Source organism: Oryzias latipes, chromosome 21 (assembly GCF_053564925.1).
Source record: "Oryzias latipes strain Hd-rR chromosome 21, Olatipes_Hd-rR_3.1".
NCBI lineage: Eukaryota > Metazoa > Chordata > Actinopteri > Beloniformes > Adrianichthyidae > Oryzias > Oryzias latipes.
This window is the reverse complement of record NC_136257.1, coordinates 2643566-2670979: the sequence shown is the minus strand read 5'-3', so window position 1 is coordinate 2670979 and position 27414 is coordinate 2643566. Positions and strand designations below refer to the sequence as shown.

The following is a 27414-nucleotide window of genomic DNA, read 5'->3' as shown; positions in this document are numbered from 1 at the left end:
AATGGCATTGAAGGTGCTCTCTCTTAACGACATTCATTTGACTTTTAGCATCAGCGGCTGCTGCACAGACGTGCGTTTGAGTCCGTGCGTCAGAGCCAAGCTTGCTCGCCTGTTTGGGATTAGGAACATTTGCCAAGCAAGTCACTGAAAATTTTAATGTAGCGAAAAGTGGAAAGTGATGAAAAAGCCTAACCTTTTTGCTGGCCCTCTCTCTCTTAATGGATTTCAGTGCTGTGACCGGAAGTAACCCGCTGTTACCACTTACTGCCTTGCCAGGTATTGTTAAGGTTTTGTAGGTGCAAAGCTGAGCTTTTTTGCCGCCAGGCTACAAATCAGCAGCACAGGAAAGCAGATCACATTTAATGCATGGGGAAAGATCAAAGTCCACTGCTTTATCAGATTAGGTCTGATTTTGGTTGTCATTCCTGTTTGCCTGTCAGCTTCAGTCGTACATTGAGGCTGCTGCATGTGGGATTTTTGGAGGTAAAAATCTGTCAGAAATGAAGTTTGCTTAACACACAACCCACCATCGCCAGGACAGTGGGTAGTTACACGGCTGGCGATTAACCATTATCACTATTTCGGGCGGCCGTGGGTGCAGCGGTCGACCCATGATCATAAGATTGCAGGTTCGATTCCCGCCTTGCACGCCCATGAGTCTAAGTGTCCTTGGGCAAGACACTGAACCCCACCTTGCCTCTGGTGGTAGACGGGCGCCTGTGTTTGGCAGCGGAGCGGCCACTAGTGTGTGAATGTGTGTGTGTGACTGGGTGAACGGGTCTGTGACTGTAAAGCGCTTTGTCCTTGTAGGAAGAAAGGCGCTATATAAGTATACGCCATTTACCATGCCATTTACTATTTAATATAGTATGTTTGAATGGCTACTGTATTTATGTATTTTTACTGGATTGATGACAAATCATTATCATTTATATCTTTATCAGAGTCGATGTACCAGATAAACCACAAAGATTCAGAAAGAAAGAAATTGTATTTATCACTTTAAACAATGTCACATGCACGCAAAAGTTATTTTTGTCAACTTCCTGGTTAACTTCAGCAGTAAACAAAATATGAACATCACTGTTGTTATGGATCATTTCTCAAAGTCTCGATGACTGTAGTTCCCGTAGATCAATTCTTATTCTTATTCAATTTTATTTATATAGCCCAGATTCAAAACAACAGTCGTCTCAATGGGCTTCTTACCGGTAATTGTAAGGTAAACATACAGTCAAAAAGTATCATAAATACATAGAATTCCATAGGATAATACTAAAACTTTAACCACGGTAAACAGACTAACTAAACTGGGCATCCCTGCCCTTAGACCGTCCTTCACGGTAACGGAAAACTCCTAAAAAAACGGAATCCGGAAATCAACGATGGCAAGACCTACATAAACACATAGTCCTTCAATCTAAACTGACAACAGTGTTTCAAACAGGAAACAGAGTTTATAAATTGCCTTTTTTAATTTTTAGTGGAAAAACCAAACGCCTCCTTTAGATGAAGGTTTTGCAGCCGCGTTTGGCTATGGCTACTCCTCCTTGCTAGCAGACAGTCACATGACTTTATATGATTGATCACGTGATTTTCTTCATCATATTCATTAAATTAACTTATGCAAATTGTTGACTATATTTAGAACAAAATTGTTTTTTCAGATCAAATTTGAGTAATTTTTTTCTCACTTAGTTTCATTTTCAGAATAAAACCTTCACCAACACGCACTTTGAAGATTTATTTACTTCTGGTGACATTAGTATATACAGTTTGTTTACGTTATACACTTAAAATCAAACATTATTCTGTGATTTTAGTGATATTTAAAATGCCGGAAGTGTATTTCTTTATACTCTAAAGTTTGTGAATCGGCGATCTCTTACATCACAAATACTCGTATTCGATTTTTCTGGAACAGATTGCAGATACGATGATAATATTAAGATGAAGATACTTTATTGATCCCAGCTTGGGAGATTTGGTTATTGCAGCGACGGTGTACAGGCTCCATAACAAACAGACGCACACAAATCAAATCAAATCAAATGAGTTTATCTATGCCAAAAAGAGGATGTCCGATATCGGAGTATGTGATTACTCGTTACAGCCCCAATCCTCGTTTTAGCATGTGTCGTAGTTCAGAGCTACTGGGGTATCATTTGCATTTTTTTTATCTAAGAGGACACGCAAGCTTTTTTGGTTTTAGAAGAAAACCCAATGAGTCTCTCTCATGATGGTCTCGTAAAAGAAGTAGACATTCGGGGACTCTATATTTTTCAGAGTAATTGTAAAACCTTTGGTTGGATAGAACTGAAAAGATGTAATAGATTCTGTGGAAACAGGAAATTACCTCTGAGACTATTTGCTTCTTCACATCAAAAATGCAGTTAAGTGAAAAAAAATCTACTTCCCACATACAATTGTGGAACAATGCATGCAAGACCAAATATGCAAGATCAAAACTAATCTAGCTTGGAACTGTTTTAGTTTTGGAAATTCTGTGCGAGTTCTTATTGGAATTAGAGATCTTTTTAAATATTTCAGTGCAAGTAATTCAAGCTGTTGAGCAAAGCTCACATGGATCAGGGATTCCATTGAAATGTCCTCTAACCCCGAGCTCCAACAGCAAGCATGGAGTCACACGCCGCCGCTGCCGCAGCCGCTGCTGCTTGTTCAAATGGTACAACTGGAGTTTCAAACCGAACTCACCTTTACAGCTTAGGACTATAACACTTTTTTGGTTATTACGGTCTGTTTTAAGTCATCACGCTGTGTATGAAAACAGCATGTAAGAGTTCATCAGCCGACATCTGTCTGCTGCCTCCGTTACCAGAAATGATGGGCTCATTTTCAGAACGGAGAGTACAGCCCAGCAGCACTTACCTCTGATGACTGCATGCTCACACACTGATTACTGTGATTCACGTTTTTACTTCACAATCTGCTGCATAAGCTCCCACAGCTCATTTGTTACCTGCATGTTTCATTTTATAGCTCTATTTTTTTGTCATGATTGACATTATTTATCTCATTCATGCTCCACACTTTTTGAAGTGCAGTTTATGCAGAGGTTAAATTTTTGCAATCAAAGCTGAACGTTAAGCAAACACTTTGTCGGATACAGCCAGATTGTGTAGTTAGCTAAGTTCATTCACGAGGTCAGTTAATATCATTGAGGAACTTTTGTTTTGGAAGGACTCAAGGCATCATGGGTATTTTATTTTAAACCAGACCTGAAAGCCTTGATCAGAAAACCACGTTTGAATCATACTTTACAGTTCAGTTGAGTGTAATTCTACGTCTTTGAATCCATTAAAAGATACCATGGTTGAATGTAAACATATTTTCTTGTTTTCTCTGTGGGGCGGCCATGGTGCAGAGTGGTCAACCTCTGATCACAAGATCGCAGCTTCAGTTCCTGCCTTCCCCGCCCATGTACCGCCCATGTGTCCTTGGGCAAGACACTGAACCCCACATGGCTCCTAGTTGTTAACGGTTGGCACCATTGTTGGACATCAGCCCGTACTGTGTGTGAATGGGTTTGTGAATTTTAAGCACTTTGTGCCTTAAAGAAGGGTTAGGGCATTGTTGAGACATCTGTTATTGGTCCAAATTCTCCACCTTCACTGCTACATTAAAGTGTGGCAATGTTGTCTTCTTGTGTTAGGTATAGATTTAAAAATATCAATTTAAAATCACATAAACAGCTGGCTTTTAAAGAAGAAACTCTGTAAGAAACATTACAGGTAGCTATGATTCTTAAACCTTTGGACGAGCAGCCATGTCCAGTAGAAACGAAACGAATCACAGCGAGTCACACGAGTTAAGTGTCTGTTATTAGAAAGGAACATTTATGTTCAAAACCTCTTTGTCTTAGCCTTGTTTAATGAAAGCTTCAGGCAAATCCTGACTTCTTTTGACCCAAATAACCTGATCAGGCTTCCCCAGTGGTCCTTTTTTCTGCTTAGGAGATTGAAGTGATTATTTGTTGGCATAAGCCTGGATTGCAACCTCTCACCCTACAGAAGAAATGAAAGAAGGTAGAGTTCAGGACCCCCCCCCAGACAAATTCCTTGACTTACAGTGAACTTTTCAAGAAAATAATGCAAAACACACTAGCACAAGTATTACCCTGCTGTTCAGTTTCTCTCAATTCTCTTCTATTTATGTTGAGAATCACAATTTCATTTTTTTGCCATAGAATTTTTTGAAATAGAAACTGGAGAGAGTACATCAACGTAGTGAACCGTACCAATGGTACAGTTAGGGAAATGACTCAAAAAGGACACCACAGTATTTCACTACAAATAATTATTTCTCCACATAGGGGGCAAAATCAATTTGAACTGTTATGGTAAGGAGCTCCTATTTTGTTGACCTCAAAATTGCTACAGTGGGTTATGAAGGTGCCAGAGCCTAAGCCGGCTACTGTTGGGCAAAGGCTGAATACACCCTGATAAGTTACACCTAGAGACACTTTAGAGGAATCAATCAACCCATGAAGCATGTTTTCGGAGAGGAAAATCTTTTAAAATAATTATATTTCCAGACCTGCTAGCTCCTGCAGGTCGTACCCCCCACGATCAAATATTCATGACGTTTGCTTTAAGTGTAGAGACTAATTTGGCTGCAACCAGGCCTTGCATGTTTATATATCATGGTTTGCTTGACCTGGGGAATTAGACCCCTTTTAGGATGTCCAAGTAGCAGAGTATAGTTTTAGAGATGAATCCTCAAACATGGATGTTTCTCTGCATTTACGCATCGTTCACAACTGCATTTACGGCTGGATACAGGCCGTCTGCAGGGACACATGATCAAACCTGTTTGGGGTATGTCAGTGGTTCACACAAAATATCAAGGTCATCGATCGCTCTGTAAGTGACGAGGAAAATGTGAAAATGTTCATGCACACTTACATCACACTTAAGGGTGAGTCAGGGGGGATGTAGGTGAGACGCAGGTGTTATACGAAAAAGTTTTTCTTTTTTCAGAAATAAAAATCCGTTAAGTCCCTTTAAATCTATTTTTCAACTTTAAAAATTGCTTTGAATTTTTTTATTGACAATTTTTGTCTTCCATGAAGCCCTAAAAACTGTCCTGTTTGAAACTTCTCTGTATCACATTTTCTATCAAAGATTCATTATTTAATGACTATTTTAATCAAATAATGTAAATTAAAAAACGGCAGAACCTATCCTTTGGCCTGTTTTTGTTTTACATTCAGAAGGACTGTGTGTTTTTTGTTGTGTTCTGAAATTCAAGAATTTAGATTTTTTTTGTGACTATGGCCTGGATTTAGGCAAATAAATTAGTCTTAATTTTTTCACATGCAAGCAAGGTCTTACGAAGGCCCTAAAAAGTCTTAAATTCAACTTGAATAGACTTATAAGAACCCTATGTTAAAAGAACGAGACCAAATCTAGCTAAAAACGCTTTTGGTTATACATAAAAAAATGGAGGTTTGGACAAATTTACAGCTGGCATGGCAAAGGGAGAACAATGGCGTTCATCCTCAGGCTCGCCTGCAAAGCTTTTCACCAAACCACATCTCTTCCCTCCGAACACTGAAGCTGTGGTCCTGCAACACAAAGACTCCCTGCCACGAACGACAACCAGATCAGAGGCATCTCTCAACATCAAATAAAGCCCGGCTCTCAGCTCTTCAGGACTTGAATTTCAAATAAACCTTTCTGAAATTACTGGTGAAGAAATGAAATATCAGCAGTGACCGTTACCAAACGAGATCTGTCAATCAAGCCCCTGAGAACTGTCCACCAGAATGAGTTCTGTTTGGACAAATCTGTTTTCTTGTGTCAAGACATGGACTGGTGAGAGTTTCCTTTGTTTGTATGCTGGACACACTACTGGGAATAAGTATATAATACCACAGAATGTAAACTAATACTGTTGGCATGTTACGTAGCAATACAAAACTTCATTTAGTTATTTAACCTTTATTTATCCAGTCAAGACAGATTAAGAGAACATCTAATTTTCCACTGTGGTCTGACAAAAAAAGACCTTTGGAGAAAGAAGAGTAGAAAAAGTGATGCTACAGAACAAATCAGCATCGCTTGGATTTAAATTTTTAAGAAACCTTTACTTCATTTTTTTCATATCTAGAGTGACTAACAGTGATGTCTCTATGGAACTTTCTGGAGTATTAACATGAACAGCAGTAAAAGACGTTTTCTGTTGTTAAAGGCGGACTAACCAACTTCCTGAGGTGTGGAGGTGTTGGCAGGAATGAGGGGAAAGTGTTGCTTTATTGTTCTTGATATGTTTGGATTTGGGGATTTCCTGTTTTGTTCTGCACATGCTCTGCTACAGGAAACCTGATATAAACAGGACAGGTTGTCCTGGAGAGTCTGCTCTGGTAAAGACCATTGAACAGATCTTCATGCTGATGGGATCTGCATCAACCATGAGGTTTCTGGTCATGCATCCCATTCATAACACCAGCAATGGTTAGGCAATGCTAAAGAAACTAGCATACAGCAAAATACAGGAAGAACACAACATTTTAATCCCAGTTTGATGTCTTTCATGGTTTGTTTGCTTTGTACAGTTACTAGATGGAACCGTTCAAAAGGGAATTGATATAATTTTGGATTTTTTAAATCTTTTTTAGCAGGGGTATTCTTCAAATATCTGCAGGAATCTCATCTTTATTGTTCACTTGTATATTAAAAAATTAAGAAAAGGAATTGTTCTGTGGTCTTTGTGAGGAATTATAAATATTGTTTTAAACTAATATCCTTACCTTTGATCATTCCCAATCCTCACAGAAGAAAAAATGTGGCAAAGTTTGTGTTTCTACTAGTTATTCCTCATATTAGCTCATTGGAAATATGTTTTCAGCTTTACCTACATTTATAGGGTTTGTGTTTTATTGCCGGAGCACCAAACTGTACCTCAAAAGAGCGCTTTTCACTAGTGTGAAGAGCTTGTCGACTGGAATCAGTCATGCAATCTTACTGTCATGAATAAATCAGTTGTTGAACTTGTTGAGGCTCGAGCAGCAGACGGCGAGCTCTTCTCCGGTTTTGTGAGATTGCGTGTGCATGTGTTGCTACAGAAACATGGTATTGATCGTGTTCTGCCTTCCCCAGAGCCATGTTTCCTCCCCATGATGAAACCCCAAACTGAACACATCTTGGAAGCTGAGAAGTGGTAGAAAAAGCTGAGAATTGTAAAGCTGCAGATTTCTGGGTAAATTTTAGGTTGGATTCTAATCTGTGACCTTGACTGCATGTGGAAGTTAACACCGGCAGCAGATCGAACAATTACAAATCTAAGGCTCCCTTTTGCCTGATCACAGAAACAGAAATGAATGAAATGGAAACGCTGAGAACATTAGACACATGAGTTTACACAGGGTGATCTTTGTTTTGGGTATTTTAGGCAGGGAGTAGTTGCTGCACCGTTTAGCATCTTCTTCACGTTGGAGTAGGGTTGTGCCGATGGACGATATCATCGTCCATCGTGATGGGTGACTGACATCCCGATGGAGAGACCACCATCGTGATGCCACGCCCCCGCCACGTTGCGCGTCGACACCATAAGCCGCGGTTACATGTACAAAATATCCTGATGGGATCAATGGTCGGATTAGAATCCAACCGTGTAGATGGGCCCAGAAAAATGTTTTCAGAATATAAAAACGTTCACTAAGGTCACAATTTCGGTCGGAATAAATCATTCGCACATGCGCAGTATTCGCACATGCGCAGTTTGAAAACCGGAAGGGGATACAACTTCCGCCGAGCGGCTTTTTTTCCAAACTTTATTGAATGTAACAATTCAATACAAAACGATAACAGCGCCGAGCGGCTATATATATTGACATGTCAGCTCGGTAAAATACGAGATGATCTTCTAAACGTGCTTTTAATAATGTTACGGTTATTATGAAACACCTGTTCACTCATCATTTGAATTTTAATCCGTGTGGTCAGTGCTTTTTCTGAACGAAGCCAGGATTAGCAGTATGCTAACACGGGCTAACAACATTAGCTTTGGGTGGCGCTGCATCCTGTGAATAACATCAGCCTTTATTTAGTCGGGACACGACTGGAAACACAAATCCACGTCATTGTTTGAATGTTTTCTAAGGACTGAGCGACATTTCTGCTTTGATGCTCAAACCTCTGTCTGCTGACGATCCGAGCTGTGCTCAGACACACGTTTAGACCCGGTTCTGAGTTCGGTAGGTAGTACCCCTAGAGCTGCGGGACGGATCGCAGTCTTAAATCTCCCACACATACGGCTCATGTAACAAAGCACCCCCCCCCCCCTTCCCATCAAACACAAAGCTGTAATCCGCACTCCGCCGGTCCACTCCGCCAGTTAAGTGCGGGAGCGGACTACTTCTTTTCTATCTTGCTTGTTACTTTTTCTGTTAAAGTCACTTCCCTCAGTTTATACTGGATCATCGCGGATTAACCATTAGTTGGGAAATAAAATGAAAAAAGCAAAATAACGAATAGCAGTTATATAAGAACGAAAAATGCAAAAATACCCCCCCCCCCCCCCCCCCCCCCCCCCGACGATGTCATCGTCCATCCCGATGGTTGACAGCAAACATCGTCAACGGCCGATTTAGGGGACATCGCCCAACCCTACGTTGGAGAAAAAGGCCCTTAATCAGAATCGGAATTCTTTATTGTCATTGTAAATGGGGATGCAGTGAAATTGCAGCAGCCTTATGATAGGAGATGGAGCTGAAAGTTGGAAGGGGAAGGGTTCCTGAACTGAACGCTGGCTTTGAGTTTTGTTGCTGTTGAAGTCTCCGTGGTGGCTAAGGATTCCACTGGGACCCACAGATCTGGGCCGTTTACATGGACATTAGGTGCTGTGTTGAGTCCTGCTGTCGCCTATCTTTCTAGAAATGGGCAAAAGGGCAGGACAAACTTATCTGTCAGTTGTTGGAACATGTCAGATAATTCCACCCTCAGTGCAGATATCAGCTCTGTGTTCATCCAAACAGGCCCTGATAAAACACTGAGTAGTTAGGAATATGAAAGATCATAAAATACTTTTTTCTTTGTGTTTATTTGATTCTATTAAAGACACTTTGATAAGAATGACAGTACCGCAAATTAGGCGTAGCTTCAGCTCTGTTTTGGAAAAGTCCCGCCCCTTTAACTGTCTCCACAGCATCTCTGCTCTACTATGAGTCTTCTCTGTTAAACGTCTTGAAACCACAACGAACACACATCCAAAAGTTTATATATGTTCTTGATGAAATCAGAGGTCAACAGTTTATTTGTGTTTCTTAACAGCCAAACATCCCAGAGTTTGGTCCAAGTCATCTTTCTGACTGAAACACTTTTCTAAGAACGTCTGGATTATTTTAGATGTTAAACTAAAGAAGTAAAAACAACATTTAAGAAACAGAATGAAGGTGAAGTGGCCAACAGACACAATTAATCTAAATTGAAACAATTTAATCATTTAAAAAGAAATAAAACATTTTTGTTAGTCTTCAAAGACTTCATCTCTGATTAAGACAAAAGAAAAACTAATAAAACTTCAACATGTTGCCTTTTTGTGTAGCTGCAGAAAACACAAATGTTTTTTTTGTGTAAAATTTATCAAACAAATTGTGATCATATTGTTCAAAAATTACAGTTTCCTTTGCACCAACATTGGAAAAAATATTAAAAGAATAAATGACAATTTAGAAAGAATATATTTGGTTTTTGTGAGGTTACATAAAATGCATGTTAATAAACTGGAGGGTAAAACTACCCGGGTAAAATGTCAAATAATTTACAAGCGCACGGGACATCTAAAGCGCCCACCACCCCTCTGACTTCTAGCAGTGGCGGTTATACTGAATAACTCCCCTGGCGAGACCCTCCCCAGGCAGGCGCCTCTCATTAGAGTCACCACTGAATTTTGTTCGTCCGTGTCAACTTGATACAAAATGTAACTGTATGATATGTAATATTCAATATCTACTTCAGAGAAGAAAAATCAGCTCATGGTTGCTGTTTTCAATCCTATAATTGACTCATTTCTACCTGTGACTGGTTAAATAAGGTTTTCTCAGCATAGAGTTGTATATAGAGTTGAAAATTCTATTGACTAATTGTAAAACCCAACACGATTGAAAGAATTAAAAATAAACTTCATACATGCAGGCACAAGTGAACCCATGTTAACTCAAAATCCCCATTTAACAGATGAAAGAAAATAATGAAAATGTTTAGGCTCTCAGAAATAATTAGTAAAGTACCGACTAATCTGAAGTTATTTCCCCCATTAGTATCTTATGGGGGCGGCAGCAGCATGCTGTATAACGTCGCATCTCATTCAACGTATAGGAACTAATGATACAATAAACCCTTAGTGTCACAGCAGACACACAGGTCATGACGTGCTAAGGGTTACCACTGATGGTAAAGCTAAAGCAAAGGTTTGAGAAGAAAATAAAAGCTAAAAAAAATGAACAATGATGTCAGTTGCAACATTCAGGCCTACTTCAGGTTTAGTCATCGACCACAAAAGAAAAGTTTTGGTCATCGCCCAAAAGCTTCAAGTTTGCTTTATGATGCAAGAGTTTTAAAATGTAAAAGAAGTTTCACTTTCCTTCCGTTCAGTTCATAAGTGATGTATCAGGAAAAATGATTTGGTTTTTTTGGTTGTTACCCGATCAAAGGATGATTATATCAGTGTGTCAGGCAGACACCTGTTGGACTGTCAGGTGTGGTGCAGACTCCAGTGAGAGATTCAATATTGGGGCAGTTAAACCAATATTGCCACCTCTATGCAGAACAGACCGCTGGACGCCCTCATCACACATTTGTCTTTCACTGATATGTTGTCTGCTTACAGGGAATAAAATCCTGTGTTTGAGGCATCATAACAAGTCTGTGCGTTCAGTTGCGCATGCGATGATGTGTAGATTTGATGTTACAAAATATGGTTCCTGTCAATTAAAGCCCGACCCGCTGAGACGGTTCATGAATATTTAGGAGGCGTTTCCAGGGCGATGTTGTGTAACTTGGAGGCTGTTTATTTTGGTCTCAGTTGGCGCAGCATCTGGTGTCATAATGGAATTATGAAATGGATGCTCGTGTGTTGTTTGACATATAATTAGGATAAATTGTCTTATGTGTCTGTCTTCAAGCTGAAGCTTTTTTTCCCCCCACTTCAGTTTTTTTTGTCCTCCATGACTCTTCTTGTCCCCCTCCCCAACAGGCACATCCATAAATGACTGCCTGGCCTTGGGTTAGCTGTCACGTGGCGTTCCGCCTGTCGCCTTTATAGTGGTTTGGCAGCAGGTCTTTGTTTTAATTAGTTTGATTGGCTGAACCTTTGATGGAAGCTGCCTGGTCTCGTTTACCGCTTTTCCTTCCCATGAGGACCCCCCCCCCCCCTTTTTTTTTTTTTTTTTGCAGTCTTGCTCTTCATGACTCTGTGGTTATGATGGATGAGGGTTGGGTGTCAAATGCTTGTGAAAATAAGAACTAAAATATATTTCAAATAATCCTTTTGGGAGCGCCCCCTGGAGGTCAGAAAGCTATAGCTGTTCCATCTTCCCACTTAACATTCAAGCTGCTTCTTTAACCTTTTAACATCAGAGCTTTAGCTTCAGTGTTGACGGTCTTCTGACTACCGTAACTCTTCAACCCTGAACACAATTTAAGTACCGGTAATTCCTGCGGATCCTTTCTGCCGATAAGAAAAGCCCCTTTTGTCCGTGTCAGAATCGGCTGATTCAGGCTGATGGCAGTAAATGGTTGGAGAGTTACAATCGGCCAAAGAGTTTGTGTTGTGTAGGTGTTGTCTGCGACGTCTCCGGTGTTAATTTAGTTCAATTCTGTTTTATTTATATAGCCCAAAATCATAAGTCGTCTCAATGGGCGTCGTACTGGTAATTGCGAAGTAAACATAAAATCATAAAATCAAAAGGATCGTGAATACACTTTATTACACTTTTTAGATTTGACTTTTTGACGTAGTAAATGGCTGTACCTTTGATTTAAAAATGAGATTTAGATGCATTCTGCCCTTCTGTCTTTCCTTCTTCTTTAGCCGTGACAATGTCTCTGAAGGCAGAGCTGACTAACTGGATATAGTACGGTACTTGTAGCACTCTCCTCACTGCCTTCATGATTGTTGAAGTCAAAGGCACCCCCACTGAAAACATTTGTCTGAATGCTCTCATTTTTATCAATGCGAGGTGAGGCATCGTCTTCTAAGTAGAATAGACTATTTCAATAAAATAAAATTGAACTTTATTTATAAAAAGTTCTTTTCATACATTGTGCAGCTCGAGGTGCTTGAAGAATGTAAATTTGGGGTGTAATGATTCATTGTAACGCTTTGATTCAATCAGCTGATGCAGGACTTGGTTTTCTGACCGTAAGTCTGACTTCCTCTGTTTAACGGAAACCTGGCAGCATCCAAACGACTTTTCACAACTTAACGATTCTACCCCCCCCCCCCCCCCCCCCCCCGGCTTTGTTTACAAACCTCGTTGCACGGGTCGTGGAGGAGGTCTCACGATATTACATCGCGAGAAGTGGAAAGTCCTGCCGGTTGAGATCCCCTCCTTCAGCTCCATTGAATGCCTTGCCTGCATGCTTCCTGGCCCCACCCAAACTGTTCTGGTAGGTCTGGGCGATATGGTCAAAAATAAAATCTCAGCTGGGCAATATGGTCAAAAATAAAATCTCAGATTTTATTTTTTTTTAATTCGATATCCGATTTCGTTTCGTTTCGATCCCTACACACCAAACCCTGATGAACTCGTCTCTTCTACAACAACCTTCTTTCTGATTCTCTCAACCATCTTGCTCCTGTCAAAAGTCGCCCTGTCTCCTTTTCTAAATCTGCTCCCTGGTTCACCCCTGAACTCTGTCACATGAAAGCCAAAGGTCGCCAGTTATATATTCAAATAAAATGGACTATTATTATTATTTAACCATAATATGCGATTGACCATACATTTCCTATTTTGGTTCATTTTTAAAGATCTGATCCACTGACCTAAAATGGATCCAGATCAACTTTATCCCAAACTTCCACTAGTGCAGGGGTCGGCAACCTTTTTTTCTCAAAGAGCCATTTGGGACCGCCCCTAATAAAAAAGAAAGCACCCGGAGCCACAACCTGTTTTGACATCATTATATATATTATGCATGTATATATTATTCAAAGGTGCTCATTACGTCGATCGCGATCGACCTTCAATGACATGAGTGTAGATCGCGGGTCAGAAAAGATTAAAAAAAAAAAAGTACTTCTTTAAAATCCACCAGCCAATCAAAATCCTCACTGAGAAGTACGGGACTTGATTGACATGTAGATTGGGCAATCGGACATCGTCTGAAGCATACGTCGCTGCAAATGCACATTATGTTCTTTAAAGGATGATACCGCAGCCGCGTGTGGGAGGAGCTACTGGTCCTGGTCTGATGGCTGCATGGAGCGATGGGTTTATCAATGCATGGTAGACACTGAGAATGTGGAGAGATCAGGTTTATTATTTTGAAGAGTTCTACTTGGTAATCATGTTTCCATGTTTGGGTTTATAAAATCATCCCAGAGAAAGTCTCTGCTTCAACTCCCGCAGGGAAAGCTGTGTCTCAATCTGACGCCCGTGTTTCCATCTCTGACAGAGTTTGAAGCCAAAGCCCCTCCTCCGCCTCTTTACCTGCTTTTCCTCTCTATCTGTTCACCTGTTCACATCCTCTGCAGCTGAGAGTTGGTTTCCCCCGCGCTCCTCAGTGTGTCCTACACAGAGAGCGCAAAATACGATAGTCGGGGGGCTCCAGCGCCGCACAACGGATGAAAGAGAAGGATGCAGGTTATAGCGGGGATAGAGCGGGTTAAGAAAATGAATGGAAGAAGGCGGGCCGTTGAAGAAATATTCAATATTGTACACATTTTATTTTTAGTCTGAACTATCTTTTATTTAGAAATATCTTTTATTTTATCAGTCCAGTACGAAAAAAAAACATCAACAAAAGCTGTGCTGGGTGGATTTTGGCTGGGTCTGGCGGTTTTCAGATGACTTTTGGGCTGGAAACCTGTGACTATCTGGCAACGCTGGCGCGAACTCTCAGTCTGTCATCAGTTTCTGCCCCGTGGTACGTGAAGTTCCCGGCAGAAGATCGGAATGTTTATTGAAGCCGCCCCGCGTGTCTCCTCCTGCTATCAGCTCTGCAGGTCTCGCCCGATAAATACGAGCTCATTACGAAGCTGTTTTTTACGTGGCTCGTGCTTCGTGCGGAGCCATCAGCGCCTTTGAAATGCCATGAAAAATGAAAAAAACTAAAATAACATTTAATTATTATAAAATACTCATTATTTTCCAAAGTCACAGGGAGCCACAACAGATGGATGAAAGAGCCACATGTGGCTCCGGAGCCATGGGTTGCCGACCCCTGCACTAGTGGGACTCAGAGAGTTTCCCAGATTCCTGGATTTCTTCAAGATAATCAATGAAATGTCAATGAAATATGTGTCACTTAAAGTAACTTGTACAAATCAGCAGCTTGTTCATTAAGACGGTTTTGCCCTTGAGGATGTTTGATCAAGTTAGAGATGCTGCTGCACTTGCTCCACATCCCTGAATTTGAATTTCTACCATGATGTTTAAAAGGGCGCGGCCGTCCCAACCCTCTTAGACACGGATAGTAAAGGTAAGAGCTACAGCGCTCTGGAGAAGATGTGCTAGATTAAGGCAGCGCTGCAGATCCCTGCCTTTAGTTACACTGAATTTAATACAGACGCCAGTCAGTGGTGATTTAAGACGTAGTCTTCAACAAATGTATAAATAATTTTACTTTAAGCAAAAATGTTTAGAAGAATGTTAGATAAACAATTTTTGTTTTATATTAGTCTGGCATTTTTACAAATTTTAACCTTTAACAGAATTATGATGGTTTTATTCTTCTTTCTCTTTCGGCTTTTCCCATCAGGGGTCGCCACAGCGAATCATCCTTTTCCACCTCACTCTATCATGAACATCTTCTACCCTAACATTAGCCAACTTCATGTCCTCTGTTAAGACATCCATATATCTCCTCTTTGGCCGTCCTGCCAGGCAGCTCCATCTCCAACATCCTTCTACTAGGGCTGCACGATATGAGGAAAACTCGCGATATGCGATATTGGTGATTAATATTGCGATAACGATATAATTTGCGGTATATAAACAAATAGCAAAACAACCAAAAACATCATTTCCATTTCACTGCAACAGTTTAAAAATGATACAACAACTGACCCTTGTCGACGTAGGAGGCAAACATCTAACATGAAAGGGCTCATCTGATTGATCAACAACGGAAACGGGTCCTTCCGATTGGTTAAATGCATAAAGGGATTTATTTCATTTGTTCAATATTTCAAGCTGCCGTGAGTTTGTTTTAGCACATTTAAGGAAACCATTTATTGCGATTTTCGCCGTCTTTTGCGGTATGCATATTGCACAGCTCGATGTCGCGATAACGATAAATTTGCGGTATATTGTGCAGGCCTACCTTCTACCAATATATCCACTATCCCTCCTCTGAACATGTCCAAACCATCTCAGTCTGGCTTCTCTGACTTTGTCGCTAACACAGGCTATGATGGTTTTATAAGAATCATATAAATTTTTTTAACTTTGTTTTTAATAAAAAAGACCTTAAACAACTCTATTCTACTTCTCACTTTATTTTTCTCTTTTTCACACATTTCCTTCCTTTGGTTTTCATTTATCAAACATGAATGCTCTTTCATGACAGAATCTACATCATAGCTGTCCCCATTCTTGCCTCATAGGCCTCTGTAAGGCCTTCTTGGAGATGAAGAACAGGAGGTGAAGCCAAGTGGTGAATTCAAATTGACTTTTGGTAAAAGTAATTGCTGGAACTAATTGCAGATGATGTTGTTGACATCCTCTGCTTTTCCATGTTGGGTGGATTTGTAATGAGAATGTTTTCACAGAGCAGCAGTTTTTATTTCCAACAAGGTTCCTTTGAATGTCCTTGAAAAGCGCAGCCAGTCATTTTAATCACTTGAGTGTGGCGATGAGCAGCTGTAAATACTGTTCAGCTAAGAGGAAAGAGAGCCCCTCAGTCTGCTGAGGTCTTAAGTTGTTCCAACCGGAGAAATCCAGATGACACATCATTGTGTAATCAGACTAGTTTTGTCGTTGTCCATTAGCGTTTTTCAGCTTAAAACTCACTGATGTTCATGTTGGACATCAGAAGCAGACCTCACCTTCATAACAGGAAGGTTTGAAAATCCCCAAGAGCATTAAAGTACTGCTTAATGCATAAATGCATCAGTGTACCACTTTTACATGCACACCAAATAGTTTATTGTGGGATTTATTTAGTTAGGTTTTTGATAATCTGTTTTCTTTTGTCTGATAATGGCACTTCCCCCATAACATTAGGTTAGATTAAAATGTTCTCCCCTAAAACTGTTATTGCATTTGAACGTTTCACCAAATAAATCTGATCGACAGAAACGCCTAGAATGACATTTTCTGATAATCACACTTTTAATGTTGATTTTTCCAGTATGAGTACTTGTAGTCATCTGACTTTGTGTGCTTGTAATGGTTTGTGTTGTTGACAGTCTTTGCTTGTTTTTGTTTACTTCTTTAGGTAAACTTAAGTTGTCCAAAAGCTAAAAATTCCTGGTGGACTTGAAAGCATTACTTTTACTGTCTATCTTTAATGTGAAATTTCTAATAAGCAGCTGTGCAGAACTGCAAGCTAGTTTACTGTATTAACAATTATTTAATGCTCACATTATATTTATACCATGGTCAGGGTGAACACTCAGTTTCAATTGGCTGCAGGGTTAAAAATAATTATAAAATTATATTGAGCATCTAAGAAAGAAGTTCCGGTCACACAGCCTGAATGTTCTGTATTACTACGCTGACCTTAATGCTCAACAGACTGTTTGGAACACAGGTTCATGCCATAACTTTTTACATGTTTGTTAATAGTGTTATTATTAGCTACTAAAAGACTTTGTTTGTTGATACACATTTAAAGTTCAGAGTTAATGGTGGCTATTGGTGATCTAGGAAACTTCTTGTGGACTTTGTTTCCTTGAAACAAACTTTTGCTTCATCATCTGGACTAAAACAGCCGGTAAGAGGGTGAAAGTTATTGCAACAAGCAGCTGATCTGATGCTAACATGGTTTTTACGCAATGTTAACTGCAGGAGGCCTGCAGCTGAATCTACATGCGTCTCTGCAGGCGAGTTCATTGTTTCCATCACCTACGACCTTTAGCATCTTTGGGGTTACCCTGTGGCACACAGATGTTCTTTTTTCTGATGATTTATCATAGAAGTTGTTGTTGAAGTGTAAGTACTTTCAGTTTGCATTATATGTTGTGCTTCTGCATTTAAACTGACTAAAATACAAAAAGTGAATCTCTTTAGAAATCTGCTGTGAATGCTTCATTATTTTAGGATCTCACCAAAGGAATCATTTTACATTCTTTGTTTGCTCTCCTACTGTTTAGTGAGAATTCTTTTCGGCGTTCATGTTCCCCTATTGTGTAATGCGATTCCTCTGAAGGGGCATTGTGTAGTGAAATCCACACTGGAAAAATGAAACAATATCTCAGCATGAAGGAAAAAAAACAAGCTTTCAAGAAGAGGAACACTCATACGGGAGGGTTTTTAAGGGTGCGTGTTAAACTACGATATAATCAAAAGTGATTTTTTTTTTTTTGTCTCTGTAGTGAAACCTTCAGCTTTTTTGATGTTCTCAGTAAATTTCATGTAGCTCTGAGAACAGGAGAAATGCAGAGTTTTGGTCTTTATCTCTCTATCCTTGAAAACCTTTGACCTTCTTGTTTTTTCCCATCAGCTTCTAAAAATGTCAGGCCTGTTTCACACAGAACACAATCATCAGAAAAACACATTTCTGTGTTTTTCTGATGATTCCAGGAGAGTTTTCCTGTTCTGAAGGGTCAAAAATGTGTCCTTACTCACAAATGTTTGTAACCACTGTGGCTCCAGCAATCTCTAAAACAGCACGTCTTCTTCCAGGGAGGAGGTAGCAAGCCTGCGAGATAAGATCCGTGCAGACCACGAGCGAGCGCTGCAGGAGGCAAAGGAGAAGCTGCGGAAGTCGCGTGAGGAGCTGCAGGCCGAGATTCAGACCGAGAAGACAAAAGTCATGGAGGACTTGAAGAAGAAGGACCCGGGGCCTAAGCCCCTGCCACCCGTCCCCATGCCTAAGGTGGTTGGTGTCAGTGACGGAGAGCCACCCGAGCCCGACGCCAAAGAGAAACGGGACAAGATCAGAGAGGTGAGGAAAACTACTCCACTACTTACCAAATGAGCCGATTATTAGGTTTTATTCATCTGTCCTGTGTCTGAAAAAAGGTCTGAATCAGAGATGCAGTTTCAGGCTACTGTGATCAAGTCAGTAGTTTGTACTTCCATTCCTAATGTTTGTAGACGATACTGCAGAAACCAAAAATCCAAAAGGGTATGGAAAAAAGAGGGATGAAGGTCTCCTGCTGCAAGACAGGAGTAGTGCTCAATAAAAGGAACCGAAAAGTTGCAGGGAGCATTTCGGAGTATTTGGGGTCAACAATCCATAGCAATAGAGGGAAAGTGTTAGCAGGTTGGACTGACTGGAGACAAACTGAACTCAAAAAGTGTCTAAGATGGTGAGTCAGCACTGTTCAGTGGCTATGAGGGAAAAGACTGAAGGTATAGAAGAGGAAGGAAGTAAACATCCTCAACAGGAGTGAAGAGGAAGGTGGGCATCAGAGGAACAGCACAGGTTAGACGTTTTAGAGATGAAGCCAGGGAAGCAGATGGAGATGTTTAGACACGTTCAGAGGAAGAACCAGGACCACTGCAGAGGTCTATAGATACAGTGAAGGACCTGAAGTTAGTGTAGGCCACTGGGCAGGTTGCAGAAGATGGAGCAAAAGTGGAGGTAGAAATTTTTTATTACATTGACGGCTGAAGGGAGCAGCTGAAAGATAAAGACAGGAGAATTTTGTACCTTTTTATTTTTCCTAAAGCTTGCATATGATGGCAAATCTAACTTATCATCTGATTCCCTAGAAAAGGGAAGAGATACTCGGGTTAGTGATGCGTTCTAATGTTTGTCAAATATCCATTACCCTCCATCAGATCTGCTCTCATGAAATCTTTAGAGGGCCATCCAAGAGAAGAGTTGCTAGTGCAATTTGTGCCTGGTGTGTGCCAGAATGAGGGTCAGTGTGTGCTTTACTGTACCATACATTTGAACGTTTCTCTGCCGTCGGTCGGTCTCAGTGCCAGCTCTCATTGAACTCAACAGCCAGCCAGACAGATCGTACACCAGCAGAATGCAGATGGGGCTATCTGGTCGCTCTCCCTGCAGACATCCATCCAGTTCCAGCGTTTTTCCCTTTATTTTTTTGCTCCACTCCTCCTTTTTCTCCCTGCAGCAAGTTGGCTTGCATACTGACTTCATATCCACTCTAATGAAACAACACTTGGTGTCAGAACACTTGCTGTGCATTGGTCCAAACCTGCATTTGTCTGTAACCCTCCTTACGGTCTCTTTATAATTGCCATTCTGGGGAGAAAGCCCCCCCCCCACTAAACATTAGGATTTAACTGCTGTATGAGCCACCTCAGCATGCACTCCTCTTTCTAGATTGTCTCTTGAATCAAAGATGAATGGTCTTCAGTCGGTTACACTGGAACTTGGCTCCTGTTTCTTGCTCAGGTTGCATGTTGGCATTTGGCTGCAGTTTCATGTTAAGTTTGGAGTTTGGTTCAGCATCTGTCTTCTTGGTAGCATTGTCCTTGTAAGCATAAAGGAACCAAGACCCTTATCTGTTGACGTCTTACTTCCCTTTACCTGCAGCTCTGCAGTATGAAGTGAATATTCATGCAGTTTTCCTGCTCACATGTTGGTAAAGTACATCAAAAATTGAGTTAGGATGTTTGCTAAGATGAATGAATCTTGTTAAAATTCAACCAACATGGAGTTCTGGAAATGGCTGTTGGCTGATCAATGTCCGTCCCTCGTTCTGAGAACAGATCCTTCACTTTTGATTGGAGCATTGATTGGATTATCCCATGTTTTCTGGAACAGCAAAGCATGTGGCGTATGCAGCCATTTCAGCCATGGATGCCCACACAAACTGCTCTTATTACCGGGTTTCCTGAACTCTAACAGTCAGGCTGCGAGCAGCTCGCACCTTTCACTTGAACACCACTAACAAGCCTGTTGGCCAATTCACAGTTTGCGGGGGTTAAAAGAAAAACTCTACGACTCTACTTACCCTTACTTACCCTTGCGTGTCAAGTGCTATGACTCACAACATGTCTGTATGTGTGATAATGTGCACTGAGCAGTTTGGCTTTGGTACTTCCTGCAGGCCACATGCGTTATTCATGACTGACGTCTGAATGCAGTCAGGAAAACCAAGGCCGACATGGCACTAATGTGCCTTAGGACAGTGGTCTCCAACCTTTTTCAGGCCACAGACCAGTTTAATGATGAACTATATTTTCACAGACCGGTCTGAACTCTGTGTTTAGTATTTCTAAGCTTCCAGTTCCTATAAAAATATGTTTTTCTAATTAAAATGCTACAAAAAATGTAGCTTAAAAAAACCTCCAAACATTAGTAAAAAAATGCTTTAGATGACAAAGTTGTTGATTTGTAGAAGTTGTTTCTAATTTGTAAATAATTCAATTAAACCAACATTAGAGTTTTTTTTCCATATAGACCATTCTAACACTGAGAACTCAACCCAGTCTCAGATTTATCCTATTTTCTTTGAAAATAACTTCTGATTAGCTCTATTTTAACATAAAGGAACATTTTCTGTGCTAAAGTTTAATCCTCATATTCAACCTTGCTGTAGGAAAATTCATAAATGACCTTTTTACAAGTTGACCCAAATCAGAAACAACTTCCACAAATCAGCAACTTCATTTGACTGAACCTTCATTCTTTGTAATGAAGATGAAGATCCCAACCGGAGGCTAACTTCAGCCAACTTTAAGGTGTGACGGATAAATAAAGCAAAATAGACACAACCGTCGCTAAACTGCTATTTACTAAATAGAACAATAAACATGACTCCACCGTGTCTGCATCTTTATTATCTGCGTGTGAAACATTCAGAAGTCAGTCGCTGCACATTAAGGCTTCTGCTACGTGAGAACAACTGTCCTAATAAATCCACATTTGGAGGAAAACTCCTGCTTTTGTCTGCAAACAGCAGCTTTACGTTTCTTTGAAGGATCTTCTTTGGTTTCCTCACTGAATCTTTTCTCCACAAAGAAACTTTCCAAATATGTTTTATTTGTTTATTATTTTTCATTAGCTTTTCAGCATTAGGTTACTAACTCAGCGGTTAAAGCAGCTGCTTAAAGTCACGCGATACGTCAAGACAGACAGATGTGGTGAACCGAATCTGGTACTTTTTTCAAAATAACACTTCCTTTAGTATCAGAAAATATACAAAATAGAAATAATTGATGTTGGCGTATGCATCATTTTTTTCTGTCTGTGGCCCGGTACCAAGTGACCCACAGACTGGTACCGGTCCACAGCCCGGGGATTGGGGACCCCCTTACAGCATGTTTGGTGCCATTCTGTACTGGGGAGGAGTGTCTGCCAAGGAAGACCAGAACAGAGCTGTTGGTTGGTTTAGCAGCATCAAACCTCAGAGCTTTTAGAGGTCGTCTCCTTTTGAGACCTGAACCGGCCAAGAAGGAATACTTCCTTTGAATTTAGCATGAATATTTGTGCACAAATTCCTCATTCTCTTAAGCACCAGTGACATACTTGTAGTCAGGATAACATATTGGCTGATGATCACCATGGTAACAAAGTCCTTGTGGTATCTTCTTGCTGTGGATTTTTGGTTATTTTGTTCCATAAAATGATCATGACTGAATTTTAACTTGAAAGGGGAAGGAACATGGGAGGAATACCAAATTTCCTAGTCCTGCCTGAGTTTCTGTAATACCTGTTCTCCAGGTGTTCTTTACATTATATCCGAACAAATAGATTGAGAGAATGCAGATTGGATTGGGTCACCACCACCGTACATGCAACACTGCTACCACTGCCGGGTCTTTCTCACAAACACTGCGGTCATGCTGACTTCCTCTAATTGGCAGGTGATTATTGGTAATTGCAGAGCATAGCTGGCCCAAAAGAAAAGAACAATTGCTTAGATCTCAGTCAGCTGTTTGAGCTCTGTGAAGCAGACTGCCAGTAATGTCCCCCATAGCTCAGCTGTGACTACAGAGAGAAAACGATTTCAGATTTGTGGCGCGCATTACGGCCGCTCTATGTATCCCCGCAGAGCCATGGATTGTGGCTGTTAAATCCAGATAAATCATTAGCCAAAGCAGTCCTCTTAAAGTGCAGTCTAAAAGGAGCAGCTTTCCGGATGCATTGGTCCATAAAGGCAAAGGTTTTCTTATGGAGACGCAGAATATCAACAGGGAGGATGATGAGCTTCCTCATGTTAAACCAAAGAAACGGGACTTCTTCAATTCATAAGTCTCTTAACCATAAGGGTAACAGTGTTTGACATAGGGCTTTGTGTTTTGAATGCTTATCAGGTCTAAGTGTGTGTGTGGGTGTGTGGGTGTGTGTGTGTTTGCGCACATATGTAGATGGCTCAGTTGCCTTCAGGGCAGTGCACAGCTTTCTTCATTAAAATGTCTCCTGACTTGTGCTTTGTCATTTGGTTGTTTTGTTCTGTGTTTTTTTATGTCAAGGTAATAGGGTTTTGTCATCTTATCAAAACAAGGTTTTGTCTACAGGTGGCATGTTTCAGCCGTGTGCTTATTCTAAAATGAAGCCCCTCTATCGTCTCAGAGTTTATCAGCAGGAGTCCAGAGCTTGATGGGTCACGTTTGGCTCTTCAGAACAGTTCAGATGTAGGTTTGGCTGTAGATACATTTTATGGAATGAGCTATAAAGCCATTGTGAATAGTTTAGACTTTCACATGAAAAAAGGTCTCTTACAAGCAGAAATCCCTAAAAAAACAGTTTATGTTATTGTTTCAAAGTGAGCAAAGGTGCATTTTTGTTCATGAAATTAGAATACCTGAAAGAAAATGATCAAATTAATTTCTGCTTGAAAAAAGTCCCAGAAAAATTACTTGAATGGAAAATTATTTTTTTCTTCCTCAAAGCTAATTTTATTTTTACAGTCGTATGTTAGCTTTTCCTTTAAAATTTCTTATACTCTTGCATTTTATGTCCTTTTTGGAAAAAAAAACACATCCTGTTTTAACTTCCATTATAAAACCAACAGATTTTTCATCTTTTGGTTTTATTGCATAAATATACATTCCTAAAGTTTTCGTCTTATTCTTTTTCTTTTTGAAAACATGGCTAATTCAGTTTTCATTATGCTACGATGCTACGATGCTACGATGCTATGATGCTACGATGCTACGATGCTACGATGCTACGATGCTACGATGCTCTGATGCTCTGATGCTACGATGCTACGATGCTCTGATGCTCTGATGCTACGATGCTATGATGCTACGATGCTATGATGCTATGCCAATGGGCTGTTCCGTGTGTCGCCTACATGTGATCACAGACCGGTTTAATGTCAGACTATATTTTCACTCAGGGAACTTTGAGACGTGGAGGATGAATGCATCAAAATTATTTATACAACATTTGAAAAAACTGTATTGTATAAATATAACAAGAGGAGCTTGCATAGAACTTTATTAGTTCGGTCTTTGTAACGTTACAGAGCTGAAAAAAGCCGCTCCTCCCTCATGAGAGTGCTGCATCTTTACTGTCAATTGCAAAAATCCAATACATGATCATATTTATGTTTTTTAAGGGCGGATGCAGAATTAAGAGAAGCCAGGATCCATCTTTTTACTTCCACATGCAGTTTTTTTCAGAAGAACCTAAGCTCTTCTGTGATGTTTGTAGATCCCAATGACGGTTTAGCAACTAAACTCTTCATTTGGCTCATCTAACATTTATTTCATTACAACTTAACCTCAAATTTAAATTGTACTTGTCACATACATATACATACATTGTATAATATGCATTGAAGTGTATTGCATAACTAGCTAACAGAGTACAGGCCTAAGAGCAGTGAGTATGATTAAAAAAGATAAAAGTTAGGAGAATGAGTATGAAAAAGACACTTCAATAAATATATAAGTTATTTAAGTTCACAAGAATGTAAAGTGTCCATGTGCTGCAAATTGCATAGAATGGTGTAGCTGAGGCAGAACAGTGGGATGGTGTTTGGGTGTCCAGGAAGACCGGTATTAGGTGTTCTGGTTGAAGGCCCAAATGGCCTCTTCCTCACCGTCTCTCTCTTCCCCTGTAAGGGACTGAACGGTTCCCCTGGCCTGAACAGAGAGAAGAGTCTGAAGACCTTCAGTATCCCATTAGCTCTGATGCAGCACCGCTTGTTGAAGGTGGTCTGCAGGAGCAATACATGATCATATTTATGTTTTTTAAGGGAGCTCGGTACAGATGGTGCACTCGGCTGATTTCACCACCCTCTGGAGACCTTTTCTGTCAGGATGCTTTCAACGGTGCAGGTGAAGAAGGCCTTTAACATCTTTGAGGGCAATTTGTAGTCCGTCAGGCATCTGAGATGGTGAAGACGCTGCTGGGCCGTCTTTCCCAGGGTGTTAGCATGACAGGACTATGTGACACCCTGTGGGATGTGAACACCTAGGTACTTGAAGCTGTTCACTCTCTCCACTGGGGTCTTATTGATTGTAAAGTTCTGGTAGTACCTCACCTGCTTTGCACTGAAGTTCACTATCAACTCCTATCAACTCCTTGGTGTTGCTGACGTTGAGAAGGAGATTGCTGACCTGGCACCATGCCTACAGGTTTTTAAGCTCCTGCAGGAAGGAGATCAGACCTACCACCACAGTATTGTATGCAAATTTCCCTTTATTGGTGGAGCTGGAAGTAGCCACACAGTCAAAGGGATAGACTAAGTACAGCAGGTTGACTTTGCTAGTGTTTCTAGGTTGCTGCTATGCTGGAAAGACCTCTGGAGAACTCACAATTCCCTTCAGAGTTGCCACCAGAGAGCTGTGGTTCACTTTCACGCACTCGGTGTAAGAAGTCTGCAAATGTTACTTTGGCCCAAACGCTCCAGTAAAGATTTCTCTGGGAATAAAGCAAAGTCCTTCCCTGCGTGGAAAAAAAATCAATCAGTCTGCATTGTGTTGCTTCTATAAATCTTTATAAATGTTCTTGAAGTAGCAGAACACATTTGTGTTTTGTAATCGTGCCAGCACTGCCCATCATGTCGAACCTAAATCAATGTCCCCATTGGAAGAAGAACAGACTTCATCAGCTAAGTGGCTGTTGCATTTCAGTGTGAATATCTCTGCCTCCTCCTCACTGTGCCGACTTCTAACATGAACTCAGCTTCTCTTCTGTAACTGTCATTACATTTATTCATGCAGAATTTCCGTGAACAATCCTTTCTGAGCATCAGTGCTGGAGAGAACACCTCTCCTGTTCAGGGAATTGGTTTTATTACATAAATATACATTCCTAAAGTCTTCGTCTTATTCTTTTTCTTGTTGAACATGGTAAATGGTAAATGGCGTATACTTATATATTGCTTTCTACCTTCTTACGAAGGCCCAAAGCGCTTTACAGTCACAGTCCCATTCACCCATGCACACACACACATTCACACACTGATGGCAACATTGTTGTTTATTCAACCAGTCTTGTTGGACAACATCAGAAGACACATTCAAACAGGCTGATGGACACATACTAAAAAGTAATTACATTAAGACTTGTAGGCCTGCCAAACGCCAAATACCTTTTTATGTCTCCTAAATAAATCGCTCCATGAATGAGTTTATTTTTCCACTTGGTGCGTTGGGGGTAATTTCTCTGACTTTTGGGGGGTATCCAGGTGTGACTTTGGGGTAAATGGGAAGGCTTGAGCTTGAGAGCAGTTTAAACTCTGTGTAGCCTCCTTTACTGTCTGCATTTCATGGGGAGTTTATTGCCATGAATGTCTTTATGAAAGGAATCAATTCAGATGTTGCACATCCAGCGTCCTCATGCATCTTGTGAAAGACGCTTTAAAGCAGAAGGTGGGCTCCATGGAAGGAGATGAGAAAGGTCAGGGCATTCATTTGCCTTCAGTCATCCTCACTGTAGAGCTCATTGGAGCGACACATGACATCGGCTTAAGCCTCCAAGAGGATTATTTCTTAAAATTGAATTGTAAAAACAATCAACAGTTGCGTATTTGGCTGTTTAAGTCTCATAAGGAAGCTGAGAAGACAAAAACTCTAATTCTTTTAGTCCTTTTCTTCAGCTCCTGTAAAGGTCACACTTTCTAAAACACGTCCAGCTTGGCTGGACATCAAAACACACTACTTTCTGGAATAATCTCAATATCTGAAATAAGCCTGCACAAAAAAATCGCAGATTTATCGTTATCACAATATCAAGCTGGCAGTATGCATATCGCAAAACATGATGAAAATCACAATAAATGGTTACTTTAAATGTGCTAAAACAATCTTATGGCGGCTTGAAGTATTTAGCCAATCAAATAAATCCCTTTATGCGTTTGACCAATCAGATGGAGCCCTTTTCTGTTAGATGTTTGCCTCTTATGTAGACGAGGGTCATTTGGAGTGTAATTTAAGTTATGTTGACTCTTGTTTAAATTAAACTGCAGTGAAATAGAAATGGTGTATTTGGTAGTTTTGCTATTGGTTCATCTACATGAGTTATATTGTTATCGCAATATTGATCACTAATATCGCATATCATGAGTTTTCCTCATATCGTGCATCCCTAATCTGAAATGTGATTTGTATGTCAGAATTAAGCACAATGCTGTGGGGGACACTTTCTATGTACCGAAAAAATACCGAAGATAGATGGATGGATAGAAAAATTAATCTCCCAAGGGAGAAATTCAGGTGTCAGGCATTAAAACACAAACACACACAATAACAATAACAATAAAATAATGGGTAATGAAATAGCAGTTCATATCAGGCAGATTTGTTAAACAGCAGTACCGAACCGAGATGTACCGAACCGAGGCCTATGAAATTCTGAATCGAACCGAATTGAGATTTTAGCGTATCGTTACTCCCCTATAAATCATCCATTTCCCCCTTTCTCATCTGAAGGGAAGCTCAGGGAGGAGACGGGTGGTCGTGATGCCCTCCAAACACTCTAGTTGATATAGCAGTGCCTTTTCTGGGTGGCTGCTTTATCCCAGTGTGTGCTTGAAGAATGTTGTGATTAATAGATATTTGGTGGTAAAAAGAATTAGGGTGACATTACACCGAATGCAAAAATCCAGATCCTGAACAGCGCTCTTTCTGTTCTTTTAGAAACAGATCAACACCAGACGTTGTTTAAGTGTTGCGTGTTT

At 40.5% G+C, this 27414-nt stretch overlaps 1 protein-coding gene across 2 annotated transcripts in view; it reads left to right on the top strand.

The window, feature by feature from the left end:
• man1a2 (mannosidase, alpha, class 1A, member 2) overlaps positions 1–27414 on the top strand; it is a 105127-nt gene that overhangs the window by 7040 nt on the left and 70673 nt on the right. For both annotated transcript variants that reach the window (XM_023950575.2, XM_078939856.1), the window contains exon 3: positions 18038–18299. In XM_023950575.2, the coding sequence (XP_023806343.1) occupies positions 18038–18299 (262 nt within the window). The remainder of the gene's footprint in view (positions 1–18037; positions 18300–27414) is intronic.